General features: G+C 41.6%; 4 protein-coding genes across 4 annotated transcripts in view; 2 read left to right on the forward strand and 2 right to left on the reverse strand. All coding sequences in view use genetic code 11, as the record gives it.

Moving 5' to 3' along the window:
- EGR_04656 (Solute carrier family 12 member) overlaps nucleotides 1-13517 on the forward strand; it is a gene marked incomplete at both ends in the record, with an annotated part of 35280 nt that extends 21763 nt beyond the window's left edge. The window contains 3 exons of the mRNA XM_024493905.1: nucleotides 2094-2236; nucleotides 6144-6512; nucleotides 13248-13517. Of these exons, the coding sequence (XP_024351658.1) occupies nucleotides 2094-2236; nucleotides 6144-6512; nucleotides 13248-13517 (782 nt within the window). The remainder of the gene's footprint in view (nucleotides 1-2093; nucleotides 2237-6143; nucleotides 6513-13247) is intronic.
- Nucleotides 13518-14565: 1048 nt separating this feature from the next.
- Nucleotides 14566-16337, reverse strand: EGR_04657 (Reticulon-4; the record flags this gene model as incomplete). Its single annotated transcript, XM_024493906.1, has 8 exons — nucleotides 14566-14620; nucleotides 15034-15092; nucleotides 15299-15338; nucleotides 15444-15513; nucleotides 15588-15730; nucleotides 15863-16070; nucleotides 16228-16266; nucleotides 16301-16337. 8 exons carry the CDS (start codon nucleotides 16335-16337, stop codon nucleotides 14566-14568), a joined length of 651 nt encoding a protein of 216 aa, XP_024351659.1.
- Nucleotides 16338-18024: 1687 nt separating this feature from the next.
- On the forward strand, nucleotides 18025-18317 carry EGR_04658 (hypothetical protein; the record flags this gene model as incomplete). Its single annotated transcript, XM_024493907.1, has 2 exons — nucleotides 18025-18185; nucleotides 18221-18317. 2 exons carry the CDS (start codon nucleotides 18025-18027, stop codon nucleotides 18315-18317), a joined length of 258 nt encoding a protein of 85 aa, XP_024351660.1.
- A 370-nt stretch (nucleotides 18318-18687) lies between these two features.
- Nucleotides 18688-27499, reverse strand: EGR_04659 (tRNA-dihydrouridine synthase 4-like protein; the record flags this gene model as incomplete). Its single annotated transcript, XM_024493908.1, has 11 exons — nucleotides 18688-18944; nucleotides 19537-19783; nucleotides 20556-20787; nucleotides 21270-21509; nucleotides 22219-22302; nucleotides 23652-23905; nucleotides 25017-25058; nucleotides 26581-26782; nucleotides 26990-27085; nucleotides 27164-27284; nucleotides 27466-27499. The coding sequence occupies 11 exons, from the start codon at nucleotides 27497-27499 to the stop codon at nucleotides 18688-18690; spliced, it is 1809 nt and encodes a 602-aa protein (XP_024351661.1).
- Between the last annotated feature and the right edge of the window lie 296 nt (nucleotides 27500-27795).

The raw sequence follows: 27795 nt of genomic DNA on the forward strand, positions 1-27795 counted from the left end.
ATTCCCCGTAGGTACATTCATTGATGTTTCCAGCTCTGATAGAGCTTATAATCAGTTGTGTATTTATGGTCCTATCCTCGAAAGTGTGCGTTTAACATAAAGCAATGTCACACCTCCATCCTATGACAGAGATGACTTCACTACCTTTCATTCAGGTAGGTCGAAATTTTCTAGCAATAACGTGAAGTTTCTGTCAACATTCACGTTCGCATTTGCATTTTAATGCTTGAAGTTACCGAAGTCGATGCTACCCAGATTTGGGTCGCACTGAGCATTATGTATACGTAAACATATTATGGTCTAGGTTTGTTCATTGCACATTTCACTAAACTTTTGGACGCTTGTTAACAACTTCAGAAGCTAGACATTTAAGATTCCTTTTCAGTACTATACCTTAGAGCTGTGTAAAGACATGTTATCGTCAGTATGTTATTATTATGTATTATAATCTCTTCGTATTATAAAACATAACTGATTATAGTTAATACAGTCTTGACGATACTTTTTCCATGGCTGTTCGTTCGACTCTACTTTAATAGTTAACACGTCAATCATCATTTAAAATGGTTTTATTTGCAGGATAACTTTTATGTACTTCGAATGAGAAGGATGATGTGCGGCTACGCCCGGGGCGTTGTGGTTTGGTTAAGTCTATAAACACGTAACTAGCCTAATCTCTGCTAAACTGGAATTTTCTCCACCGTTCAAAAACTTCTTGTTGGGCGTTCATCTCGCCTAAGTTCTATTCCTTATGCTTCCATTCCCCCAAAAGATTCCACTGAATAGATTGTTTGGGCTCCAGACATTATGAAATCGAACTTTTGTCTCCTAGGCAATGCATATGCTGAGTTTACCAATTTCGGTCTTCCAAAGTCTGTTCCCAAGAGTTTGGGTTCATAGGCAGTTGTACCGTTGTTCCTACATAAATTAGTTCGTTGAATTTGGGTGTTTCCATAATACAACTGTCTTGGTCGCCAAATATGCATGCAATTTCTAACCAAAAGGTTTCTGCTGAATAAATAATTTTTCAGACCATATTTTACGCTGTTTGTCCACATATAGTAAGTATGCATATGTTGTGTTTCAAATCTTGACGGATTATGCATCACATTCAATCCTTTAGACTTTTCATACCTAATTTTTATACGTCTATCTTAGTGGTTATAAACTGTAACATCAATTCGAAAGTGCTAGAAGTATTTAGATATTATCCAAATTCATTAATTTCATGGCCTTGTAACATCACAGGCGTGACAAGAGAAAAGGCGCTTATCACCAGTGCTGCTATCACATAACGAGATTAGAGGGGGCCAGTTTTCACTAAAATTTTGCATCTCCTGGCCACGGCCTGTTGATCAGCATGTGTTACAGCTAAAAGATATGGGAATGTGACACTAACCCCTCGAGGCCCGCGTTTTAGTCTCATGTGATGCGTTCCGTTAAAAAGCCAGGACCCTATGTTTGAAAGGTTTTCATCATCAGTTCCATACTTTATCGCACTGTTCAACCATAGTTTCGGAATATGTGTACCTATTGACACTACCCTCCTTACCTGACTACGTCATAAGCCATCTGAAAAATGTAACAGTTGGCAATGCAATTTGGTTTTAATATGAAAATTCTATGCGACAAAGACGAGAGGAGAGCCTGTAGGCGCGGATATTCGCAACTGCATCGAAACACGGTCTTCATGTCATGTATAAATTGCCGGTGGAATTATTTCAAAGTATAAAAATGTAACTGGTAGAATTTATCACATGTGTGGAATAAGAGGCACGAAAACAAGAAAAGTTTTGAGAGGTAACTTTTCATTGGTTGAATTTCATCCTAAAGCTTTTCAAACCATTCAAACAGCCTGGTTCATTGTTGCGCTTGAAACTATTCAGTCTTACTCAAACGGTAAGGTAGCCTCCTTCCAAAAGATTACTTTGAGGTCAAACGTCGAAACTAGACTGTTCATAGTGCAAACATTCAAAAGAGCCTTATAATTCCTGTGGTATTTAGTCATTAAACAAAACATTTTAGCTAGTTCGGTAGAAATCAAAGTCAGCGGTCCTTGATCAGCATAAATTAGTACATTCTTCGCCCCTTAGACACTGAGGACTTCTCGATTCGTTTACCTCAACCACGACGCGCCTACCTTCCCCCACTTCAACCTCCGTCCGGTCATGTGCTTCAGAAACGTCTCTCCCCGTTGGAATACGTCACCCTGCTAGAAGATCTGGTGAAAATGAAGGTTTGTTTCCCCCGCTGACTGTATCAAGAAGCAGACCAACTCACCTATCAATTTACCGAACTCATACTTAATGCAGTGGAATTGGTCAGTGTTTTATGTAAATAGGCCTGGTCTCTGTTTATGCTACGGGATTAAACGGCAAATTCGGTTTTTGGATCCCTCAGTTCTCATACTTTTTTAAATACTCGACCTTGTATGGTGCCGCGTGACATCTTGCTAGTTTACTGGCTAAAAGTTCAGCGGTTTGCGTGATTTTTGGTGTTGATTGGTACCTTACGGGTGCATCCGCCTAAAGAAGTCTACAGGAAACAATTTGTTCTTTTTGTGTAACACTTGGGACAAAAAATCTCTTTGGATACATTACTTCAATCGTGATTTGTTAATACCTTCCTAATACCTTCTTATCGTGGTGTCATAGTCCCTATTTCTCTGCACAATCCTGGTAGCGCCACTTCTCTCTTATAATGTTACTTTCTTGACCGTGTTGTAATAGAACCACCCCCATTTGTCTCACTTTTTTCCCATAAAAACGGCTTTATCAAATTCATGTCTCTAAAATTAAACAAAAAAATAAAAATCTCTTAGTAAATTCTCCCTTTCAAGTGAGATTTCAATTTTAATGTTTTTAGATGATTCAAACATGGTTTCCCTCCTCTCACGTTATCGCACCTGGATTGTGACTGAAGTGATTACTTTTAATTTCCTATTCAATGGTGCCCGTTTTAATGGGCATTCTGTTTGCGTTGTTGTAATCCTAAGTGTTTTTTTTTTCAGAAATTAATATGTATGTCTGCAGATCAAATTTTGATACAGTGATGGATTTTGGGAGGACAATAAATGTTATGTAGATAAACTGAGATAATTTTTTTATCCCACAAGAAGCAGCTTTTTTTACTGAAGTTGGTTTAATTGAAAAAAAAGTTGATGGGAAAGGAACTGGATCAAACTTCTCTAAAAAAACAGGCATAACTTACTTCTTCACCCTTGGCGAAGATCGCCGTGGTTATTTTGGGAAGGATCGGAACTACATTACTATCACCCTGGCAACAACTTTGTGAACCTGCTTTTTTGGTCCAATTTTTCCTTCAATTATTCACATTTTTGCCCCATAACTAGCGTGAGTGTGTCTCTTAGAGGGAAACCTGTAAGTCAGGTATTTGATTTTGGTAAGGAGTACTACCTTGGAATTTTACCCTTAGCTGTCTTTGCTCATGTGATGACTGTCATCGTCCCTGTTTCAACGCCACGTTTTAACCTTCCAGTTAGCATTATTTAAATTTTCACTTTTTTATGTACACCTCAGCTCCTAAGTGAAAAGTGATTCTACCTTTGGTTATTTTGAAACCACCAAGCGGAAATTTCTAAACGTTTGTGTAACGCCTTTGACAGCTTCATTTTTAAGTGACTTTGGCGAATATTTTCTACAAGACTGGAGTTAGTATTTGAACTAACCGTTGACACTTACTTGTTACTTGCAAACCGATCTCGTCGACCAAAAATAGTGACTTCTCTCAAAGTGGAGCTATGTCTATTTTTAGATAGTCTAGATGAGTCGATTTGGTGATTAGTTCCGAATTTTAACTTGTAAGACAGCGCAAGTATCCCTGCCTTGAGCCACACCTTCAACTTTCTATAGGTGAAAAATGTCAAATTCGAACTTCATTCATTTATTTACTTTTCGCTTTATTATAAGTACCCCATTCTATTCATTGGCTAGGGTGCTTGATTTCCACAATTTAGCTGAATTTTCAACAATTGCGTTTATACGACAAAGCATAACGCTGAGGTGCTGCACTTGTCTTAATTCCTACAAGACGGGTATTGGTAAGAGGGCTCACCCGACAGGCGAAACATACACAGTTGCGGCCAACGCAGCTAGATTGCATCCATGTGGCTGGGAATCGAAACTTGCAGGAAAGTAACACCGACTACCTTTTTTCTGACATTTTTTGGGAGAATATTCTTTTGTCATCCCTTGACGTAGTAAGTGACACCTTCAATGTGTGCATTGCGCGTTTATTTTCGTGCTGCGTAGGCAGGGGCGTTTTACTGGAGCACCCACTTGGCTGACATCTTTCTGTATCGGAAAAATCCGTATCGTAACATTTGCAACCACCTTCGTATATGTTTGATAAGTAAACTTGGTGTCTTAAACTACCCTGAAGCTTCAATTCTGCTGTTTTTTGCATTGTGGATATTGCTAAGGTATTCCATTCTCACTATTTGAAACGACCTCTCAATTAATGCAGCACTTTCTACAAATCCGAACATTAAACGAATGAGACAGCTTGTCGATGGGTCTGTGACTAGCAAAACGTTTGCAAATGATTTCAGTGGAAATTCTTTTTTATTAGGTGTTATTTTTGTCGCAGATAAGCCATTTGAAAAAGCTGTTACGGTAACAAGTTGTGACGTACCTCCTGTTCTAGTAATAGCCTGGCGGTTTGAAAATTAGGCAAGGTAGATACATGGATGGAGTCCGAAGCATAAGTTAGGCAAGAAGTCATCATCACGTTGTTTTGCTTCGCGTCTTTAATCGGCCTAGGATTCTTTCGGCAATCCTTTGGTGTCATCAACGCTCACAATCAAGTATGCATTGAAAGCACTAATGACATTCTTTTGATGGTCTATTGCCGCCTTATGTATCCATTGTTTGTTCCATGGGATCTGTTATAGTCGGAGGATATCTAGCGAATCCAACTGACTGGGTGAAATGATGGGGGCAGGAGTTGTGATTGGTCACTTGGGGTGTGAATAATCCTCTCACAAGTCAAGGCTCAATAGTCGTACATTACCCCTCACAGGTAGGGACTAGGTGTTTTCACAACTACCCATTTCGCGCATTGGACTTCTTCTAGCAAACTATGCGAAGCACTTTTGGTGATTTTCTTCGTGCTAGGTTGTGCGTTCCTTGAATCGCCCCTGCAAGTATCATGGAACGTGCAAGTTGATCTTCACGTGTAGTAGATATGAAGACTGGAGGACTGGTGGCACAAATTGAAGTACGGGAGACTAGAAAGACCTGCATAATGTTGCATGCACACCCAAAACAGGCGTCCTTCTGCTGTCCTTTACAGCTGTCCTCTTTGGCCATGGTGTTTACTCCCCCTCATCGGCTGTGATGGGTTGGATTGTCATCATTACGGTGGGAATTTCTAGTTCAGTGATGGTGCTACAATATGTAAATTTCGGGGGAATTCATGTCACTTCCTCGGTATTTAAGATTTTTATCTAGAAAGCATTGCTTGGGACTGCATTTTTTTGTATAATAAGAGTATTTTATGGACTTTTACCTGAGTGCTCGATCGTTTTAATAAAATATATGATTAAGCGATATCCCTTCCTTTATTAATGCCACCTGGCCACACCTGCCACACTGCCATTTCCTGCAGCATAGAAACGTATCTTACCTTTAGGGAAAGGTCATGAATCGGTATTTTCATTTAAATACTGCATTCAATTTCTTCAAATTCGTTCAAACTTGTTCCTGCTTCATTTCGAGATGGTTTTGAAAACTCTTCTGTTATGAGTTTCTACGGATTCCGCCATCTGCAGTATACGTATTTTTTATGTGACGTTTGGGTGTAGCATCTAGCAAACGATATTACGAATGTTCTCATTTTTTAGTTGCTGCACTTACTGCTACCTCTAACCTGCCACCCGAATTAACTCTCAAGTTGCAATGGGCTATGGCATTCTGGGAGTGAAGTTATTTTCAAAGTGCAGGAGAGCTGAGAAACTGTTAGCATGGTTGATGTGGAGGCCGAATCATGAGAGATTGAAAGATCCCGTGCATTTAAGTGCATTATATAAACGATTATTCTTCTGTTAGGCTTCACTGCATGTAAATAGTACTATCAAACAGAGGCCGAATCATTCATATTGATGCCCTATGCTTATGCCTTAGAAAAACATCTTATTGGCTCGTCATTTCCACTCCCTGGCCTGTGATGAATTCGAGCTGGTGATGAGTTCTCCACCGAATCACATTCGTGGTATCTTCATCCATGCCAAACCGGCGTACTTGGATGTCTGGCCGGTTGGACCTCTCTACGGCCAATGGCTTGATGATGGAGGAGGGGAGAAGCGGCAACTCTTCGATAAAAGTGGCTTCTTTCTCCTCCAATTGGCCTGTCTGGTTGGACGCTCACCAGACTTGAGACGTCGACGTCGAAGGCCCATTCGCATTAGGGTCTTTGTTCCAGCATTGGCGGCGTTGACTGATGCGGTTCTCACTTCTCGGGTAAAGGAGGTGCTTCAAGGTCTTAGGATTGAAGTAAGTTTACCTCTGTTTGCTGGATAGATTGGAGAAATAAACTAGGAAAACAAATATTGGGAGGCTGGGTCCAGAGCTGTTCAAGTAAGGAACGTTTAAAACTCGCGTATGTGTAAAGAGCGTGTTATGAGGTCTCAGAATTGAAGTTAGTTTGTGACCGTCTTTTGAACTGATTTGACGAATTGAACATTAAAGTATTGGAATTTACTACAGTTGGAACTCTTTTGTTGAAACTCATCTAAAACTTATGTTTGCGTAAGGAAAAACTGCTCTAACACACTATCTGCAACAATTATTTTTATTCTGTCACGAAATTAAAGGATGTAGGCTTGCACAAATAATCCGCCAACTGCTATAGTGTCGGGGTAGCTCTTCAGAAGACCATAAGGCGCCACTTTGTGCATTACTATTGTAGTAAGGCCGAAAGGCTTGGGGACACGAATATTGTGGTAAGGGCCCGCATAGTCTTAAGTACAATTAAGTGGAATACCAGCATGCCGTACGGCCCCAATCTTGATTTGAACGTCGTCCATCACCTATTAGCATCCTTATACCAATTTTGGTTCATCGATGATGTCAACGCGTTCTCTCACCTGACACCACCGTCGCAGATGTGTGACATGTGTTGCTCATTAGCGAACATGTTGGTGGATTTTAAAACACGGAAAGTAGATGTGGATTGTTCCTGGCCTGAGGATAGCTACATTTTATGAAGTTATTTCAGGAGTAATTAAAATATTGGATCGGTGGTGCAAGTGTAGATGGCATGTAGCAACAGTAGGATATTTTGGTTCTAATGACCCCTTTTTTTCCGGAGACAAATCATGATAGCCCACTTTTTAAGGCGTTATGATTCGTAGTATTTTTCTTTTGGGAGACGTTCAGAGATCTTCAGATGTTTTGCACAATCAATTACGTGATAGCATTCCTCTTCTTGGGCTTCCTTGAAGTAATTCGAAGAGGTAGAAGTCAGATGATTTCAAATCCGACGGTGGTGTGGAGGTGTTGTTGTGCAACAGCAAATTTTGTGCTTTCGTCCTCTTCTTTCTCTCCAAAATGTGTCACGATATTACGGCTATTCTTGACCGGTTTCATACGCGGACTCTTGTGCTTTCTAGAAGAGCACCTATCACCTTGTGCGTTTTATAAGTTTTGACAAATCATTGCTAAATTGAAGGTGCATTTGCTTCACCGGGTACAAGTAGTCGCATGGGCAGCCTGGAGACGACCAAACGTAGCCCCTCTTCCCTTTATAGCAAATTCCAACTTAAACAGAAAAGGCAAATCGCCAATGTCGTTGAATCATGCTTATCTGGATCGTAAAACATTCCTTAAATGCCTTTCCATCAATAAGGTCGCCTTTTCCATTAATTGCCCCGCATACACAGACGACACAAAGCTTTGGAGCGCATTCATTGGCCAACAGTAGGAAAAGGGCGTAAATAAAAGCAGTCGGTAAAAAAAGTAAATAAAATGGAGAAAATTATTCAGCAATATAGGTGACTTTCAAAAAGTCTGCCCAAAAACTCTAGAATTTACTTATTTCAATACAGTTGAATAGCTTTTACATGTTTTCACCTTCCTGTGCGGTCTCGTTTTCCTTATTGTTATTCTTATGTCCTCGTGAATCAGTTTCAGCGCCCTTTTCAGCTCTCAAGATCGTGGTTGTAGCCATCTTAGCGTCTGTAGTGCTCTGCATCCAAGACGCTTGTACGACCATTTTCTGAAGATTTTAACCCATTCATAAAATGTCTGTGTGAGGTGGACCCTCATGCTGGTGGAAGACCTACCTTTTAGCTATCCTCTATTCACACAGTATACATGATGGAGCACCGTTCCTCCTCAGTGCATTTATGTATTATCTTAGACCAATTGTTACTCCCAAGCAGAAATAGCAGTCTTGTACTCATCTACTTGGCAGATACATGAACGCTCTAGAAGCAGTGTAGAAAACTAATGCCTTACATGAGCCACATTCCACAAAAGTTGAAATATGAAGTGTCTCCATTTGAAGCAGATGGATATTCTATCTAAGTGAGTGATTCATGTTTGGGGAGTTGCATCTTGGCTCTTAGTATCGTCATCAATTACTCTCGACCTTCAAGCTGTTAAATATGACAATATCAGGAGATTTACTGATGACTACGGTTAGAATTCCTACGAAACTGACCGTTTTGCCCAAATGAAGCATTCCTGGTGCTTCTTAATCCAATTCATCACATCTCTTTGTCGCTAAGACTGGGACATTGATAATTGAGGACCGTCGAACCTCGAATTCCGAGTATGCTAATGCAGTCATGTGACGTTTTTTTGAGCCAGCTCACGAGCTAACTTATTTGCTGTCGTATCCAAGGCGTTTTGTTGTCATTTTTCATTTTTTTCTCAACAGTTGTCCTAAACCTCCAGCCCACTGTGTATTTACCTTTTCCTCCGTTTTAACAGGCGTAGTGAAATTTCCTTTCATTTATTGGTTAAAAGTCGGATTTGATTGCTTGTGGCTGCTACTTCTGTGGCCTAAAGGCTGCATTTTTTAAGCTTGTATTTAAGGGGCCATCCGACCTTAGGGGCTGCAGGGGGATCAAGTTAAATCTTGGATTTGTGCCGGCTTCTCATAACCACGCGGTCTCGGAGGTAAATATTCGCCATGTTTATGCAACTTGATAGATGGTATTAGGAAAAGTTGGTAAAACCTGTTCTTTAAAAGATAGAAACAAATAAAGGCCATCGGATGGGGTGATTTTGCAAAATTTACGAAATTTGGGGTTTAAATAGTGGACTTTTGAAACGCATAAGCGTAGACATAACAGAAAAGAGCATGGATTACATACCAAGATATTTTGTAGTCTCAAGACTTCCCTGAAGGCGAAAGAATGCATAATACTAGGCCACGACACCCAGTGGAGTTGAGGAAGCATAGCCTCAAGTGCCCTTGAATCCGAAATGAATAGTTAAATAACTAAGGTACTACATAGCCCCCCCCCTTCATCTGGGCGACGCCCCCGGCGCTCCTCTTAGCCAAACCTCCGCGTCAGCCATCATAACGTAGTCGGTGCTGAAAGAACACCCACGAACCAACCGCACCAACCAGCAAATTTGAGTGCAACAGAGATGCTCTTATTGCCACGCCACTGATCCATCTTGACAATTCTACCTCATCTAGGCTTTCTTTGTTTTGGGAAGGGTGAATGTGCGGGCCATCACGTGCCCCCATTACTAATCCTAAGAGTACTGGTGTAAAAACAGGCATTCAATATGGGACGGTGTTTTCAATGGTCTCGCGGGCGTACGGTTTCGCTTCAATTCCTCCCTGGCAGAATATGTAGCATAGACGTACAGAGGGTTTAGGGGGCTACTGGCAGAACGGCGAACCAAAAAGACGACTTAAGTAAGTCATCAAAGCATTGCAGTTTTTATCCATCGATAGTTAAAGCTTTGTCATTTCTAAACTCGTCTTGTATGAGCAGGGCGTGGAGTGTTTATGATATTCAAAGTGGCTTTTTTACCCCATTGCAATCCTGAGCAGGAGTTGATTCTATTAAGTGAAAAGTTTAAGCCTGTGAGTTCCTTTCCGAAAAAGTGCGTCAATTTTATTGTCATTGTTCACACTCAAAGGCCTTCGTCACCTTAAAGACTACCGGTTTGATTAACCTTTGTTGCCGTTGCCGTTCCCAATTAGTTGAGCTTCGAGTAATCTTAAGTGCTATCGTCCCTTCCGTAATTGTCATTTCATTTCTATTGAAAGACGATTGAGGTGAAACCCTTGAAAATCTTGTTATCATTTCTTCCTGCTTTATTACTTCAAAATAAGTGATTCATTAATTCCTTTAAGCCTGTTTAGCGTTTATTCTTACCTATCTCGCCTTTTCTTATCTCAATTAAATCCATCGTCTCTCCGAAAGTTTTCCTTTTCCGTAAAATGGACTTTGGTGAATTTGTATCCAATTGATGGGGATAGTAAGATCAAGGGATAATTTTTTTCTTACAGTTGAGGTAACTGCCTTCGGATCGTCACTTTGGTATCTCTAACACGTTTGCTGTCTCCACAACCTGTTTTTCTACTATGACTTGACGTGTTATGACTTTTTTGTGCATTTCAACTACTGCTCAAAAACTTTTAAAGGCGATTATCTTAAGACGGATTCTCATTGTTTTTGCATTCAGCCACTTTGTTTGTGCCACGACACGTATTTTTATGGCACTGGTAGCGAACGCAATAAACTACTTTCTAGCTCCGCTGACAGAATTCGCTCCTACCTGGTGCAGTGCCATCTCGACCGTAACAGTTGTTTTTTTTAACAAACTTCAGCTCTCCAAATAAAAAAATATTCTTTAGCAATTCCTCCATCACTGTGTTGTTTTACCATGTCCAGTGAAACTCCTTTTTGCTATCTACCGATATCACAGAACTACTTCATTCTTCTACGTACCCGGGGCGACGCGTTTTTTTATCCATTTTGAAATTCAAGAATCTTTTTTGTGCAATCTATGGCTAGGTTTCATATGAAAGTTGACCATCATTTATTGCGTAGATGTTTGAAACTCGTAATCGCAAGAGGCAGCCGCCCTCATGCAACTTTTCTAGGTAAGGCGCCAGGTCCTGATGCCGAATGAGATTGTGAATGTGGAAGAGTTAACTATTGAAACATCTACAAGTCCATCTGCAATACCACGTTTGAGTATGCGGAATGTTTTTATTCTTAAACTTCTTAAAGATGTTTTAGTTAACTATATCTTAGTCATCAATTTGGCATAAATCGTTCTCCTTGGTCGCAGTATTTGAGGTCAGCATTTGCAATAGCCTCCTTTCCTCTTATCTCCTTAGAATGTTAATAGAATGAATTATCCCACTTTTCCTAACATTTCTGCTTAGTGTGCTTTTCGGGTCAATAGTTCAGTTTATGTGCATGCCAAAGCAAACAAGTTGTATAGGGGTCACAAAATAACGGTGTGACTTGGGCAATGCTGCGGTTCTGGCTATGCTCCAGACCCATAAAAGTGCAAATTTAATAAGCGTAATTAGTAATTAATGCTTCAGGCTTCCAAGGCGTGGGGGGTGGGGAAGGAGAAATGTTTCCATAAAGGTTACTCGTTCTGTAGTTTCTCCCAGGCGTATTTGTCTGAGTTAGGCAAAGTTCTGGCTTGGCTAGCAGTCACATTAACACATGTTAAGACTGCGATGGTTCAGCATTACTACGAGTGGGAGTCATTTTACCATCACTGCGACACTATCAATGCTGTAGCCTTGCACAATGACACATTTGAAGACCTGAATAGGCACATAATATGTATCGTGTTTTTTTGGAGGCAACAGAACAGAACAACGCACTCATTGAGATGGCGCGAGTGAATTGGTATTGTTGTTGTCGGCAACAATTTGAGTTGGCTGTCTCATGGACTTTGGCACAAACAACTTGTTTTGCTCCTCTCGGAGTATTGCGGTACGATGAAGAGGGTGATGTGTGGTTTGAAAACCAGCGTGCTATTTCTCTCTGTTACACTTAAAATTGCACATTTATGCACCCGTTTTTAATTCTTGATTCCCTAATTAATCCACCTTCCCATGTTATCTTTTTCCACTATATACAAAAACAATTTTAGTCTGTGATTCATACAAGGAAAAAAAAACGATTCGACGGAGACAATACAATTTGTGCTTTTCCACAAGCCTTGAGACTGCCAGTAGGCATCGCCTTGATAGGTTGCACAGCTACATGTTGCGTGCATATCTTAAAAGGTCAACTGTTAGTCAGCTTGATCACGTGTCAGTGATTTGCTTGGTGTGCTACCAGCTAACGTAGCATCGCAGAACCGAGTATTAGAAGTTTGAATACCTTAGGTGGTGCCAAATTCGGGAGCCATTAATATCACCAAGTTTCCATCATGACTGGCATTAGTCTTAGCTATTGCGAGGCTACTTAGATGCACATTTTCAGGGACTTGTTTATTAAGTTGCCTCTCCAGAGCAGAAGGGCTCGGAGGCTAGGTACAGATAAGGCGCTGTGACAACAAGATGCTATGACCCGACTCAGAGGAGGGTGAGGAGTCCACAGCTTGGTTTTCGACATTGTTAAACCTTCCCCTCTGATTGAAGAATTAGCAGCTCATGCAGGAGACCTGAGCCGAGAGCATGGTGCTAGGTGGTGGTGATGAGCTGAAAGGCGCTGTAGTTGAATTGATTCGCACATCCATCTCAAGCTACGCACGATGTAGCTTCAAGATTTGACATAATTACCATTCCAAATGGTTATAAACTACTTGGAATCAATTTAGGAAGATGGATGGATTTTGTATGATTTAGCTAACCCAACGGAACACCAGACACACAGATATCACGTCGACAGATTGGACGAAGTGGTAATTCACGGTGCTTATAACTAACTGAAGGAAGGGCCGATCATTTGTAGAGGCTACTCTTCTTGCCCCACAAACACTAGCAGAGAAACTACCCGAAATTTTTGCCATATTCCAGTCCTGTGCACTTAACTACCACCAAACCGGACACTCGTCCCCTTTAAACCTCCATACATCAACGCATTGCTACTGCAATGACAGGAGCCTGACGTTGACGGAGTAGAGAGCTCCCGTTAACAGTCCAAACTACCGTTTTACATCCCTCAATCAGTAGCTACGATTAATGTCCTTTTCTTGCCCAAATTAGTGGAATTCACTGTGCATTTATCTCGGAATGGGTCAGCTAACTCCACTCTTAAAACCCGCTTTTCCACCTTTCAAAAGGCCGAAGTTCATGTGGTTGAGTTTGACCACCGCTCAAACGAGAACGAAGTGGAAACAATCAACCATCTAATCTCCTCACACTGCAATACGGAGAAGGGAACTTCGGTTGTCTTTCTGCGGCTTCCACCACTACCGCCAGCATCGTCACAGCAAGCCTTGAATGAGGCGTCGAAACTCACCTACCTGGATAAATTGAGAGGTTTTACAGAGGACCTTCCGCCGACCCTCCTTGGGTTGGGAATGCAGGAGGTAACCTCGGCCTCCCTGTAACTGATCCCACCCTACTGACGAGAGACATTTATCGAAGTACTTTACCCCTGGGTTTACGTACCCCACGATTCTATGCAAGCAAGATTTACTTCGCTGTGTGAAATCTCCCTCCTTCTTTCTTTGACATGACTTTGTCCCACCTTTTTATTTATCACGGGAATACTGGAACGATTTTGCACGATTCTTCACGACCGTTGTTTACCGAAGCGCGCTTACAATGCTTGGCATATGCTTATCTAGGTTTGGTGACAAAAATATGCGTAGCGTGAACGGAGTTTTTCAGAACAAAGGGCACGTTCACAAGTGTCGGGACGGCGGAAATCGTGGTCAACTACTAACAGGGGATCGATAAGTTGCACGCCACTTTGTAATATTGCTGAGCGCGAAATCGAAAAACCAAAACCCTTCTAGACTGACTCATAATTCATATTATTTAAAAAGATGAATTTGTGGCCGCTTGTCGCCCTCCTTCATCGCTCATTTACCAAGCGCGTTAATGAAGTCGCTTCTCTCAGTGCAGTCAAAACAACCTCCTATTTATTCTAGCTGCTTTTCAGATTTTGCAAAATTCACACCATCATGCCATGTCGTAGGAGTACAGGGGGAAGGATGAGTCATGATTCCGACGTGACCTCTGGGCCGAGCACATGCGCCCGGAGAACACCATGACCCGCAGGCGTCATCCAGTTCGCTTTTGCGCAGACGGCCATGCGACAGACAGAAAAAAACCAGGCTGACTGATGAAATGCTTTATTTGCCTGCTAGCGTTTGATGTACACACCACTGGGGGTATCACCACCACCACACTTCTATGATAAAGCGGTACCTTCTAACACGAATAGACGAGAATGACACGGAGAGTTCGGCGTATTGCTGATATACACGCACGTACATGAAAACTCAATTAGGACTTAAATAGCAAAGGAGATATTACAGAGAGGAAAGGGGAAAATGTGATAAATACACGCAAATGTGATAGAGTCCCTCCCTCGCATACGCAAGCACGAACACACAAAAACACGCTCATGGCACAGGAAACCATATTTGTCTAGTTTTGCTTTTCCTTTTTAAGGTATGGAATTTTTTCAAATTGTGCTTTCGCTCTAAAATAAAGAGAAACAGTCCTTTAGTGCGTAAAATTTCATTACTTCGCTAGATCTCTCAGATGAAACCAATCTCTATCAGCCGCCATTACGTTCCGATAATAATAGCCTGTTCCGAGCTATGAAAGTAGATTCCCATGTTTGGGCTATACAATTAAGTGAATATTTAGAGCGTGAATGATAGCATACCGGGTTGGGAACATTCCCCGATGGCAATAAAAGAACAGAGAGGTGACGAATATACCAAACCTACATTGAGAAAATTGGTCGCACGAACAACCTTACGGTGAAGAGGAAATATAGATACAAAACTAGGGAGACAGCATAATGCATGAAGAGTCAGTTTGATAACAGTGCTATCTCACCACAACAACAGATCGTAAATAGGTAGAGGACAACGATAAATGACGTACTTGCTCCAAATCTTGCGCCATTCCCGTTTAGGCTTCTCAGTAAACTTGTCAATCTGCACCTACAGAGATGCAGTGCTGTTTACGCAACAGGAGAGGGGTGAGAAAAAGAAAACGCACTCCAGGTATTGGCGAGGAGCAAAATGAGTAACGACCCCACGTATAGTAGGCTCAAAATCAATTTCCAGAAAGTGAAAAGTGGCAATCAATCACGTGCAACGGAAAATGAGGGGTTGATGAGTGGTATCAAAAATGACTTACATGGTACAAGTCGTAGATCATCGGGATCGTGAAGATCAGCGTAAAGGCTTAAAGAATCACCAAAACACAAATTAAGTTAAAACCATTGTAGAATAGACAAAAATAATGAATATGTTTAGCAGTCTCATATCTAAAAAAACCGTCCCGCTAACCGAGAAGAACGAGGGTGATCAAATTGAAGAAGCCACCCAGAATTGACAGGAGATACATGAGTAGAGCGAACTAGTAATAGAGAATGAAAAAAAGTAAAAAAAAAACTCGAGTTAAAATTGAATTGAAAGACAGCGGTAGTAAACTTGCTTTCAGAGAATCAATATAGTTCTCAATGAGGAGGTAATGCCTCAGATCCTGGAAGGTGGACTCTGTTTTGTCAAACTTCTCATTCACATAATCATGAACGCGCTGCCTCAAAGCTTCTTTGTCTTTGATAAACCAGTCGCTAGAGGAGATGAGTACAAAGTGAACCAGTGAATAAATCACTCAAAATTACATTTTTATCAGAAAACAGCTATACATTCGGCAACACATTATTTGAGCAAAATAGGGTTTTTAAAGAAGGAAAGAAACCAACCTGAACGGAGGGGAAGCGGTTTCATCTCTCTTAGAAGTTATCAGATCGTAATAAACACGTGCAGCACCAGTGCAGCAAAGAATAGCAAGACAAACATAAGCGAAGACTGATATCAAGGAAAGACACCCAATGCTGAACAAGAGGGTGAAGCCTGTTGCCATGACGATAGCTGACTCAACCGGTTTTTTCCAGTAGATCAGAGAAATTACTACAAAGAATCCAGATTTCAGCAATTCAGCCTGTATGTTCGGCTTTTTAAGCTAGATGATGGTTGCTCAGTAAATTTAGCAGCATGCACGTCGTGGATGAATGAAATTGCAGCAACGAAAGCAGCCGTACTTATTGCTCTTAATAAGCCGACCTACCTCTGGGTGAAAGCCTTTCGATTGCAGGGCAGATGTACACTAAACATGTCAGATAATGGCCTATTAAGCATACCAATATCATTTTTAGGCGCAACAGTATCAGACGCCATGGCAGCAGAGAGCAAGGCAGCAACGATAGTAACGGCTACTCGGAATATTTAGACCTTGTAATCGATTGTCGCAACCAATCAATTAACATCTGCTGCAAATGCGAAGTATTTCAAATAAGGGAAGATTCAGCAGAGAAAATACAGGAAATGGATTGTTTGCGATTCATTCTCGGGTATTGTTTTATTTTTTTTCATACATGTTTGCATGACTTTAAGTTACGTGACCTAAAAATAACAAAATGTAAATATTTAATGCTTCAAAACATGAGGAAAACCAAATAAATTGCATTATAGATAGCATTAGCCTCTTCATTAAAAGTTTACTTTTTGTTGCGGTCGTGATGCAGTAGCCGCCAAGTAAGCAGCTCGTTGAAGCTGGTTTTTTAGTAATATGATTTTACACAACCTTTGTCAATGCAACTTATCAATAAATTCAGCTGATTTTTAGCCTGCGTAAAAAGATTTTACTATTGGAAGCCAATTTTTTAAGTTATCAGGTAATGCACGTTGCGAACATAACCTCTGCTGGAGTTAAGGCACCATGAGAAAATGTAGCGTCCCGAGACTCCCTGAAGACGAAAGAAGACAAAATACTCGGGCAGAATATATATATTCAGCACGGAGAAGGTGTCTGGGTATTGGCATGGCCCAAAAGGCCAGCCCACCCAGCGAGGTACAAGGGGGCTAATTCGAAGTACAAAAGTGGCGCCTCACCAGAACCGAGGGATAAACCACTATCGTATTACAAAAACATGTTAAAAAAGTAGGAGAGAGCCGACTAGCTGCTAGCATGAACTGAGGCAAAGTGTAAATGTAGTAAAAAAAAAAGAAATCGAACATCATTGACCTGAGTAATTTTACGATCTTCTAAATATGCAATAGGTGATTGCCTGGATAATTAAGCTCAAAATACACAAATCACTTAGTTTCACATTTTGAAGGAGTTCGTTATGCCTTTTTCTACTTATAACCTAAGAACTGGGTATCAAGAGTTTTTAGTACATGAGAGCATCATCAATGTTCTAATAGGACTAGGGAAAGTTCAAAACTTTTCGTAGATTTTAGGAGAGAGCTTGGGGTTTGTTTCCGTACCAAAAGTTTTAGTGACATCAGCCACGTCATGAAAATGGAAGATGCTGATCAATGGCCGCTTCTGAGAAATATTCACACAAACGCGTCTTACACAGTAATAGCTATTAAAAGAGCAATTTGTAGTTTTGTTTGTATTATAGGGAGACTTTAGGGTCCCCAAGTATTAAGAGGATTGAATTAGGGAAATGCGCCAAACATCCTAAAATTTCCATAACCAGACTTTTTTGTGGAGTTAGATTTAAGACTGAACACTTGCTGCGAATGAACAATACGTTACGGAAGTCGCACATTTACAACTCTCTGCGATGCCCTCAAGTGGTTATCACAATATCAGATTTTTAACTCTGGTGTTTTATAGGGCATTGGTTTTCACCTTAGCAAATTATTTTTAAATATTTTGGTGCTGAGGATATTGGATTACCTCCGATAGCCATCTACGGCATTTATAGCATAAAATCACTTTGTGAGCATTGCCTATTTTCGGTATTACAGTCAAACAAAGTCACTTGTAATTGTGATTTGATTGGTTCCGTTTTAAAAGGTCGTTTTATTCATTCCGTCTATCCGTATTTAGCCCAGGTGGTTTCCTTTGGAGATGTACGATAGTCCACCGCACATGCCAAAGCTGCGGTACCATTACCGAAACAGTGCCCTAAAAGGCCTAGGTCTGGCTTTATCTGTTTCATCTGTCGTCACTACTTTTGTCACCTATTACATGTATCAGAGAAAGATTGTCACTGCTCGGAAATTCTACGAGTAGGGTTTACTTTTACACATGACATTCTCAATAGGACCTATGACCCCGACTTGGAGTGGAATCGGTTGCTGAAATCAGGTATTTTGAAATCTGTGGACAAGGATGGGAACTTTATTGACTTGTTTGACTAAATTTAAATGCTTTCTGTAGCTTCATGCCCTGAACTTTACTTAACGTGTCCTATTTAGAATAAATAGTCTTTATTAGTATTGGAGTTTTTGTAGCAGTTGGGGGTTTAGCGACGTATCCTCTCATAAATAGATGCATTTCCCTGCCGTGCTGAATCTGTTTAACCTCTTATGTTTACTTAGAAATAGTCTTACTAAAAATATCCCATTGTTCCTCGTCTAGTCGGTCGGCAGTTCATTCCGCGTTCGAGGCATTAACCTTCCTTTTTTAGACATTGGGCGCTATTTATGTCAGGTGAGCGTAACTCAATTGTTGTTGTTGGGTAACTTGAGATTAAAACCCCAGTAAATGATCAACCGGGAGGTATTTTTTTTATGTATAGACATTGGTCGGCGAGAAGTCATACAGGTCGGCCATATTATCAATTTTGTGTAGGATTTCACGTCCCTTTCTTCCAATATGCTTCTCCAATATCCAGTAGGCTTGCCGATGGATGGAATTGAACGGTAGAGAATTGGGATACTCTTGACACAGGTCAAGCCACTCCCGATAGAGCCTCCAAGGATTTTCGGGACCATCCTGTTGGAATAGTGTTGGGTCCTGTAGAAGGCTGCGGGCCGCCATAACACCTACAGAAGGCCACTAGGTTGGCTGAATTCAGCATGCATAGAAGCGACTCGGACCAAAAGCCATTGTCCCCCACAGAGTCCGGTGATCGAACAGTTATTACAGCATCTGGCACCTCTGGGCTCAGGTCACACTAACTAGGGCCGCTTAACATCAAAGTGCGGCTATTGGTTGATGCGCTAAAAGTGTCAAGCGCCAAAGATCTGAGACCATAGGTACTCATGGTAGATGACGCAGTCATGCTGATCATACGTTGGTGATATTCGATAATGCGTTGAACGTTAGTAAATCACCATTGCAAATCGTATAATCCTAACCTCGGAGCTGAGCTTTTCGAAAAAAAAATATGTCATGGGACAAGAGCTAGGTTGTGTTCGTCCGTTGCAATGCTGCAATAATTTAGGAATGCTGATTATTCGTTGTGATTGTGAATACACCGTGTAGATGAGGCTCTTCTCTCTGCCTTGGTCAAAACGATCAGGGATGCTACGACGCTACTGTTTGGTATCACGCCATAATATGAGGGACGAAATTGATTAGAGCCATCCGCAGATTATGATAAAGCGTATCGAAATTCTACATAGAATCGCTCACCCTTGCAACCAGAGATATGCTGGGCCTGGAATGCATCGTCCAGAGACTTTACATCGCCATTGAGGAATATGGGGAGGGGAGCTGCGGTATAGATGTAGTGCGGCACCTGAGCGGCGATGATTTGAGCCACGTCATGCCATCGCGCAGGATCAGTGGAGCGTTGGGAGGGAGTGCGCCCGTGGATGGTCACCCAATCCACACCCATGTGGGCTGCTCGACGCACCAGCTCTGTGGTCAGCTGGACATTCTGAAAAGTTGACGAACAGTTCGGCAACCTCTTCTAGATTGCATAAATGCAGTTTGACAATTGGTGTGATCTACTGTCAGTCAACCATTATGAAAAGGAAGTTTTTAGTCAGCATATGATACTCTCCCATTTTCTCTTTCACGGAAGCAGACTCTGGTAGGGGGTGGAAAACTTTGGACCGTCAGGATCATATTAAATCATCTATTAGCATTACCGACAAACACCAGGTATAACTCAATGAAAAGGAGTCCAAGTATGTTTCTCGCACCTTCGCGAATGTATGAGAACCAAAACTCTCGCTGAGACAGTTCAATGTGTTCCAAGTGAAAATGAAATCATTTACTAATGCAGTGAACCGCAAGTCAATTAGCAAATCAAAATCCCAAAATATAAGTTCTCACTCGGACGTCACCACCTTTATCCCCATCCCAAAGCGGTATAATGCAGGCTTTGAATACGTATTGCTCATAATAAATAAATATTAAGCCAGCATTAATAGAATTTCCTAACTATCTTAGAGACTACTGTTGGTGATTGTTGTCTGTGTGACTGATCTTGACCTTCAAGTACTTTGAAATGACATCACTACGACATGCGCGATATTTAATCTGCAATCAGCTTTCCTTAGACTGTCCATAAAATAGTCTATAGGGAGTCGTGGATTAATGACCTACTCTCTTAGACGTTTTGATTCGAGGAGCTACTAAATTCACCCCAGCATTAAGGATTGATTTGCTTGTTTGTCCAAAACAAAACCCTGGTCCTTCCTTACATTCGGCCATGATGCGGGGGCGGAAGAATCACCGTCTTCACCAATGGCACGCGGAGGGCAGGGAACGAGGCGAATTTTGATGCTCACGGAGAATGCCACTTGACGCTCTTCACCCTCGGGTGTGCTGACGATACGCCATCGGGGCACCGCTGCTCTAGCTGCCTTCACCAAGTCCTCTATTAATTGCGGTTCCTTCAGTATCGCTGCGCCGTAGCCTTCCTCCATCGCCCACCTTGATGAGAGGAAGAAAAGAATGGAAAAAATAATAGGAAATAGTACGCTGAAAATGGAGGAAAGGGTGTCGCATGTGAAAAAGAAGAGGATAGGAAGGGAGGGGGGAGTTAAAACCCTTAAACGGCCTGAATCACCGTTCATCAGGGAGTTACTCAACAAATAAGTTCGGGATAATACAGATTCGCGATAAAAAATTGCAAATTTAACCTAAAATAAGCGATCTTTGGGATTTTTATCCTCACACCATTTACCAATTAAGCATAATATAGTGGTAATACGCGGCGGCTCGGAAATTTTACCAAACCAAAAAATATCACGGTTGCTGATTTGATACTAATATACCCTAAATCCACCAAAACCGGGAGCAAAAGCCATCTGAGGTTGTCTCCTACGTCCGAGAGTCTTCCCATTCATGAGATAAGTCCTAAAACTTAAATTACTGCAACCAAGTGAGAGAATCATTTAGTATCCCTCCCTCACCTTTGCGGACAACCACAGTTGAGATCCACACCCTCGCAGAGGGCGGACAATTCTTCGGCACAGCGCGCGAACTCGGGTCCCGATTGACAGGCGAGTTGCGTGACTAGTGGATGATCTGCAGGACAAGTGGAAAAATCGGCGGCCCGAGCTTTGGCGGAATGGATGAAGGCAGAAGACATGATCATCGGGCTGTAGGCCAAGTCGACACCGTGCCTTCGCACCAACAGACGAAAGGGGAGCCTAAAAGCAGTGGAATTGGAACTGGCAGTTATTTGGACAGTAAGGTATGCCTGATTCTCAAACCATCTAACTAATTTTGTTTAATGGTCTGGAACTGGTATTTCTATTAAATCTCCAAAAGAAATTATGCCATTGCCGCAATAATTTGATGTCTATCGACGCGAAAATTTCTAAACTGATTACATGGTGAAGTGAAGCGGATTTCCAATCGAGCTGGAGAATTTGATTCCTTTCTAGAGAAACAAGCAAACCACCCTGCGAAACTTGACCATTCGGTATTCGGTCGCGTTTACCTGTCTATGAACCTCAGATGTGCCTTGGCAAAAGTGGAACAAGTTTCAGCATGTAGTAGTAGCAGAAGAAGAGAAAAAAACTCACTTCGACTGAACCATAACAATGCAAAAGACGAGCTATTTGCCAGCCCCACATAGTTCGTGCTCCACCACCTTCATTTCGAATGACCTATCATCTAACTTGGAATGGTGATATCCACCAACGCGTTAAGACCGTCACCTCAAGTCTTCCACACAAAAAGTCTCACTTTCAGGACTAAAATCGTCCACCAGAACAGGAATTTCTCAACTAGTCGGCAAGTGTGCCTTACGTGGGTTAACTACCTCATGCAAAAAAAGATTAGCAACACGCAATGGAATGGAAAAAGATGAACTCAGAAAATGACAGATTACGGAGTAAATGGTAAAAGACATACTTAGAATAGCGCACCATTGGAGCTGATATGCGAACGAAGGGTAGGTCTTTCTGATAAAGCGAAACAATGTCCATCTGAATGCAGCTAAAATATTCAAAGAATAAGTACAATTATACAGGTAAACAAAGTGCTGGTGTAGTGGCCATCCTTATATCCTCGTACATGCGCTACCTTCAAAGAATCTAAAAGGAGAAACTCTTTCCCAGTCCTAAATGCTAGCTGTGAAAAGAAATATGTGAGAATTAGTATATTTTTCTTTTCCTACAAAGTACGCACACTTAGAAGCAGGGAGTAATGCCGTAGAAAATGCGGATATTGCATGTATATTCTCCAAAGTGGATCGACAACTCGCAATCCACACCCCACAGCGCTATCAGTGTCCGAGTAAGGTGAGTTTAAAGGCTGGGCATGTACAAACTTGTGCTACCAATATCTACGCCATCATCCTTCCAACTGCGTAACTCTTTAACTCTAAATATCGTAACGGAATTTCGGCTCCAGAAATGCTACTAGCGACTTGAATCTATCGAGTATCCCAAGAAAAGGAACACATGCGAAAGGGACAAACGGGAGATGAACCCCCGTCCACTTAGGCTAAGTATATAGATTTGACCCAACGATTGCGCCCGTGTGAGCGAGAGGAGCGTCACCGGACACACTCATCAATGTCATACAATTTTTACTGGAGACTTCCAAGGAACCGTGTCCATTTCTATCGTTGCGTTTTTCTGCAGATATAATGCTTTCAAATGACCAGATTAAATGCACGACGCGAACTATGAAATACAAAGCACACTTAGTAGCAAGGCATTTCTCAGTGTCCTAAAGGAAATTATTCCTGATGCTGGGAGAATATCTCCACTTTCCCAATGTAATAGGTGTTGAGGATACTGCCTTTCAATTTCGCCTACATTTCCTTTCCAAATATTTCATATAAAATACATTTCCGATGCTTGCAGGAATGCACCAGGCTAGAGCCATTTTACCTTTCATTATTTTTTGTCCAAAAACCGAAGAAAAACACCGTCAAACGGGTCCTCTGTCCACACAGTCAACCTGACCAGAAACCTGACTCCATGAACGCCACACAATGTCAGTTGTGGCATTGATCGCCAAGAAAATTATTACCAAAAACACACTTTTTAGTAATGGGAGAATAAAGACTAAGTTCTCGAGCTTCATATTACTGAACTCTCTCCAACAAATTTTTGCTTAACCAAGCTTAGGAAAAGAGATTCGCACGAATGGACATAAACCTAGCATTGGAAGCCTTATTCTCACACATACATACACACAACTGCTGGTAAATAGTGGATCAAAGTAGGCAAAATGAAGTCAAAACAAATGAATAATATTGAGAAGTAGATAATCACAGTCAGTGTTTGGATTGGCAACCATGGGGGGGAGGGCAAGAATAGAAATTGAATCAGGACCGAGACTGCGCAATCTGTGCAGCTGCAGGTAAGAACATCTGATCCAACTTTGCTTGAAATTCCGAGGGACTCAACTTAATATACTTTTCTCTTCGTGATGTGAAGGGTGTCTGGAGGGAGCGATCGTGGAAAGCCTGGTAGAGCGTCACCAACTCCCGGGACAGGCATTCACGAAGATCTTCACGCAACTCCTTGTCTGGGATCGACAATTGGGAGTGCTGCTTCAGAAGGCTTGCGAAGCCCTGATTTATGCCCTACGAATCAGAAGGGATGGTTTGATAAGCTATCGCTTCAAAGTGGTTGAAAATGAAGATTAACTGAAAAACAAACTACCGAATCCGAACCTAGGTATTTTCCAATTACCGCAGTAAAAACCTCGTCACCAAAGTGCCTCTGAGACTATCTTCCACCATTACCCCCGAACAAGCAAGAAATACGGTAGTCGAGTAGGCAATGGAAAGGGTCATCAAGCCCCGAAACTAAAGATTTCCCACTTTCCACACACCTTACACGATCTTGATGTGAATGACCCGATTTAGAGTCTTGATTTGAACCTTTTGAGTTTCAAGCGTTTGGAGTATCTCCGAGAGGGCTGCCAAAAACCTATTCACAATATCAGAGACTCATTAATAACTCCCATTAATACTAACTTTATGGCAACTATCAATTTAGCATTTTTCCAGGGAATTCGCCAAAATGACGGAATGGCTTATTTCACAAGCAATCCTATACATTGAAAGTAGTCTCTACTTGGTGGGAATCATGAAACAAAGGAGATGTCTCCATTGTGTCTTGCAAATGTAGTCTGAACCAGATAATCTGGTCTCAATATTTATTGCCACGCTGTTGGTTGCGTTGACACGTCAAAAAGTAGGTTACTGTACAAAACCAGCGCTAAATGCCCTATAAGAAACATGGATGAGGACCACCTGAAAAACTATCGAAGTGGTTTCAGGAATTGTTTTATTGAGTAGTGTTTCACCATAAGTACATAAAATTCTACCAACATAAAAGTGTCAATGCAGCCCAGAAGTTTCAATGTTCTAAAATGACACCAATTCTTATTCTAACAATGTGGGCAATTCGACTGTTGCTTAGATCGCAAAATGTATTTCCCTTAACTTTGTTATTTAGGCTCAGTTAGTCGGTTTTAGGCTCGAGTTGTTGCAACCAATTTACATTAACTTATAAAAACACATGTCACATACTTGTGACGTGGGTCTCATAAGAAAGTTCAGTTGTCACATATACGTGACGGATGTGGCAGGCGTGGGCAAGCAACACTGACAGATGTGCAATACAATATAAGGGCATGAAATAAACTCAAATAAATATAAAAGTAATGAAGAGAAGAAGAATGCTCACATTCCAAATATCCTTCACCTGAGACCGCTCCTTTGAATCCATCTACAAGAGCAGGAGTGAGCAGTACGGGCCGAAAGAGGGGAAAAGCCGGTAAATACATACACCTAAGCACATGCACAGTTTACCTGTCCACGTTGAGCAAACTGGTTCATAAAAGCGGATGATGGCAAATTGATGAATCGCATGCATCTACAAGTAGGCAGGCAATCAAAATACAAGCACCATTTGGTAGACAGCAAAGCAAAAGGGGATCGTCCCAAGGAAATAACATTTTACAAGTAGGCACCGATAAGGCGCACACACAAATCAAATGGAGAAAACGCAATGGCACAATAGCGGGGATGACTTTTTGTAGATTTTAGATCATAGAATATGAAATGTTCGATTTCAAAGGAACCAATTAAAGCATACACCGCAATCGTAAGTTATTGCTACTATTTAGCTACATAAAGGCAACAAAATCAGCAATTGTACTTTTCACAGCTTAGAAAAAGTGACCCAATGTGTAAAAAATAGTTCATCCCAGTGGCCAACAGGAAGGAATGTTCTCACTCTAGATCTTGTGAGCATTTTCACCAGCATTGGCTAAGGGAGGGGGGGCGGGGGATAGGCTTTGCCCTATAGGAAGATTTACATACTTTTCTCAGCATAATCAGGCTCTGGACTATAGCTTCATCCAAATGGTGAACGATGGAGAGGATTTCTTAGTCCAATTTCAGTCTAGCTAGCATTAATTGGTCAATATGTTTTGTTTCAAAAGAATACTTGTCTATCAACTTCAATAGGTCGCTTAATCACAAGCTACTCCGTCTACTAGGCGATCTAACTGGCCGTCATGAACAAAGACCATAAGCAACTGCGGTGGAAGGATCACATGAAACTGTCCTGCTGGCAGTGAACCGCTAAATACGGAAAAAAGCTTCCTGTTTCAGTACTCTACCTCTACATATTTAGTCAAGGTGACAAACGTTCGTCTAAAGCATTATACCAATGCACTTCGTTCCTGTGCGATAAAAGCTCAAGAATGTAAGCTTATGAGCAGAAGACTTCATTTGCCTTTACAAGCGTTCCCTATTTGTCCCAACCCCCAAATTTTGCAACTAATTTGGGATGTAGTTCCAAGTTCTCTGTGCAATTACTTTCAGGGAAGCATCCATCTTAGCCTCATTCCAATTTCCAGAATAAAATTACCTCAAATTATCGCGTCAACATACTCGAATATGCCTTGATTAACAACATGAGTGCAAAACACTTCATGGCTATTTCGGGGTGCTACCTGTGCTGTGATAAATCCATTACAGAAACACGATCCCTTTTTAAAAGTTGCGAGAATTCCGATTTCGTCAAAGACGAACTTTTGAAATAGGAGAGCTTTCCAAACTGCCAGTTTTGAGTGGCGGATTGATAGTAATTTGACCTAGACTTCAACTGCCTGAATGCCTATTAACAACCCTATCAGGGGTTAGCACAATGTGGATAGATCTATCAGAAATCAAACATTTCATACATAATGACCTAATACAACAAAAAATGACGCGAGCCTAGGCATATGCAGCATGCACACCTTGGTCGAGGACGAGGACGTGAGAGAGGTCTGCGACCCCAGGATCTCGTCGCTAAGGGAAGAAATAGAGGGAAGTGGGGTCCGCGGCCTAGCAAAGTGCAGTGGGTGTGGTCCCACTAAAAAACGACGCAAAGTACCACCACCACTGCCGCTGCCGCCACCCTCTTTACTTGGTACTGTGAGACATATTGCGTCTGAAAGCCTGCAAGGACGGGGGAAGGAGGTCAGCTTCTGACGTGTTCTACGCTAATTGACGTTTTAAAGTGGTCACAATACTAGCACGATAATCCAGTCACCCACAGCAGATTTTCGTAGTCATAATCCTTCTGCACCATTAAAAGGTACATGGAGAACTAAGTGAATAAAGAAATTGAGGGAGAATTAAACAAAGAAGAGATGGAGAACGCACGCTCTTGTGTAGACTTGTTTGCTTTCAGTCAGAATTCGAGTGAACTTATCCACCACACTGTTGTCGTAGTCGTCCAAGATACTTTGTAAGCCGGTCCTATCAAGGAAGACAAGCATACACAACCCGGCTAAAGATAAAGGGAGAACTGGGCGGAGAGGAGTAAAAGGGGGGTACCTCTTGAGGTTAGCAAGAATGTAGCGCAGATTGTTCATCTGGAAGACAACGCGAGAAAGATCGTCCGAATAGACCTCGGATTTTTTATCAATATTGGCCACTAGTGAGGTGATGACACGAACTGGAAAAAAAGGAACGCATTAGAAAGCGAGGAAACTACCACTCAAGCAATAATGGTTTAACTAACACCTCTAAAGTCAACTTTAAACAAATTTTCGGCAGGATTCAACATGCCCTTTTCCTTAATCATGATAAGACATCAAAAAGTGTTAATAAATAAGGAATAGATTTTGAATCCAGACCGCTATCCTCGCAGCATGCGTCGTAGTTTACCATCGTCTTGAAGCTCTTTCAAGAATCGGAAGACAAACAAAGTGATTAACCAGGCCAATAAACGCAAGGAACTTTTATCGAAATTTCGTTATCGTAGGCGACACCAATCTTTGAAATGAGGAAGTTTCTTGATAGATGGCAGTGTTCTAGAATCAGCTTAAGTAGAAGTGCGAACGCATAAAAAGAAAAGCTTTTAAAGTAATACCGAACGTCTTGAAACAAGCAAATCCGAATGTTGGAAGCTAAATGGGGTGCACGAGCGAGTTTTGGGGAACGCATCATTTGCCACCATAATGCCG

Source organism: Echinococcus granulosus (assembly GCF_000524195.1).
Source record: "Echinococcus granulosus chromosome Unknown EG_S00030, whole genome shotgun sequence".
NCBI lineage: Eukaryota > Metazoa > Platyhelminthes > Cestoda > Cyclophyllidea > Taeniidae > Echinococcus > Echinococcus granulosus.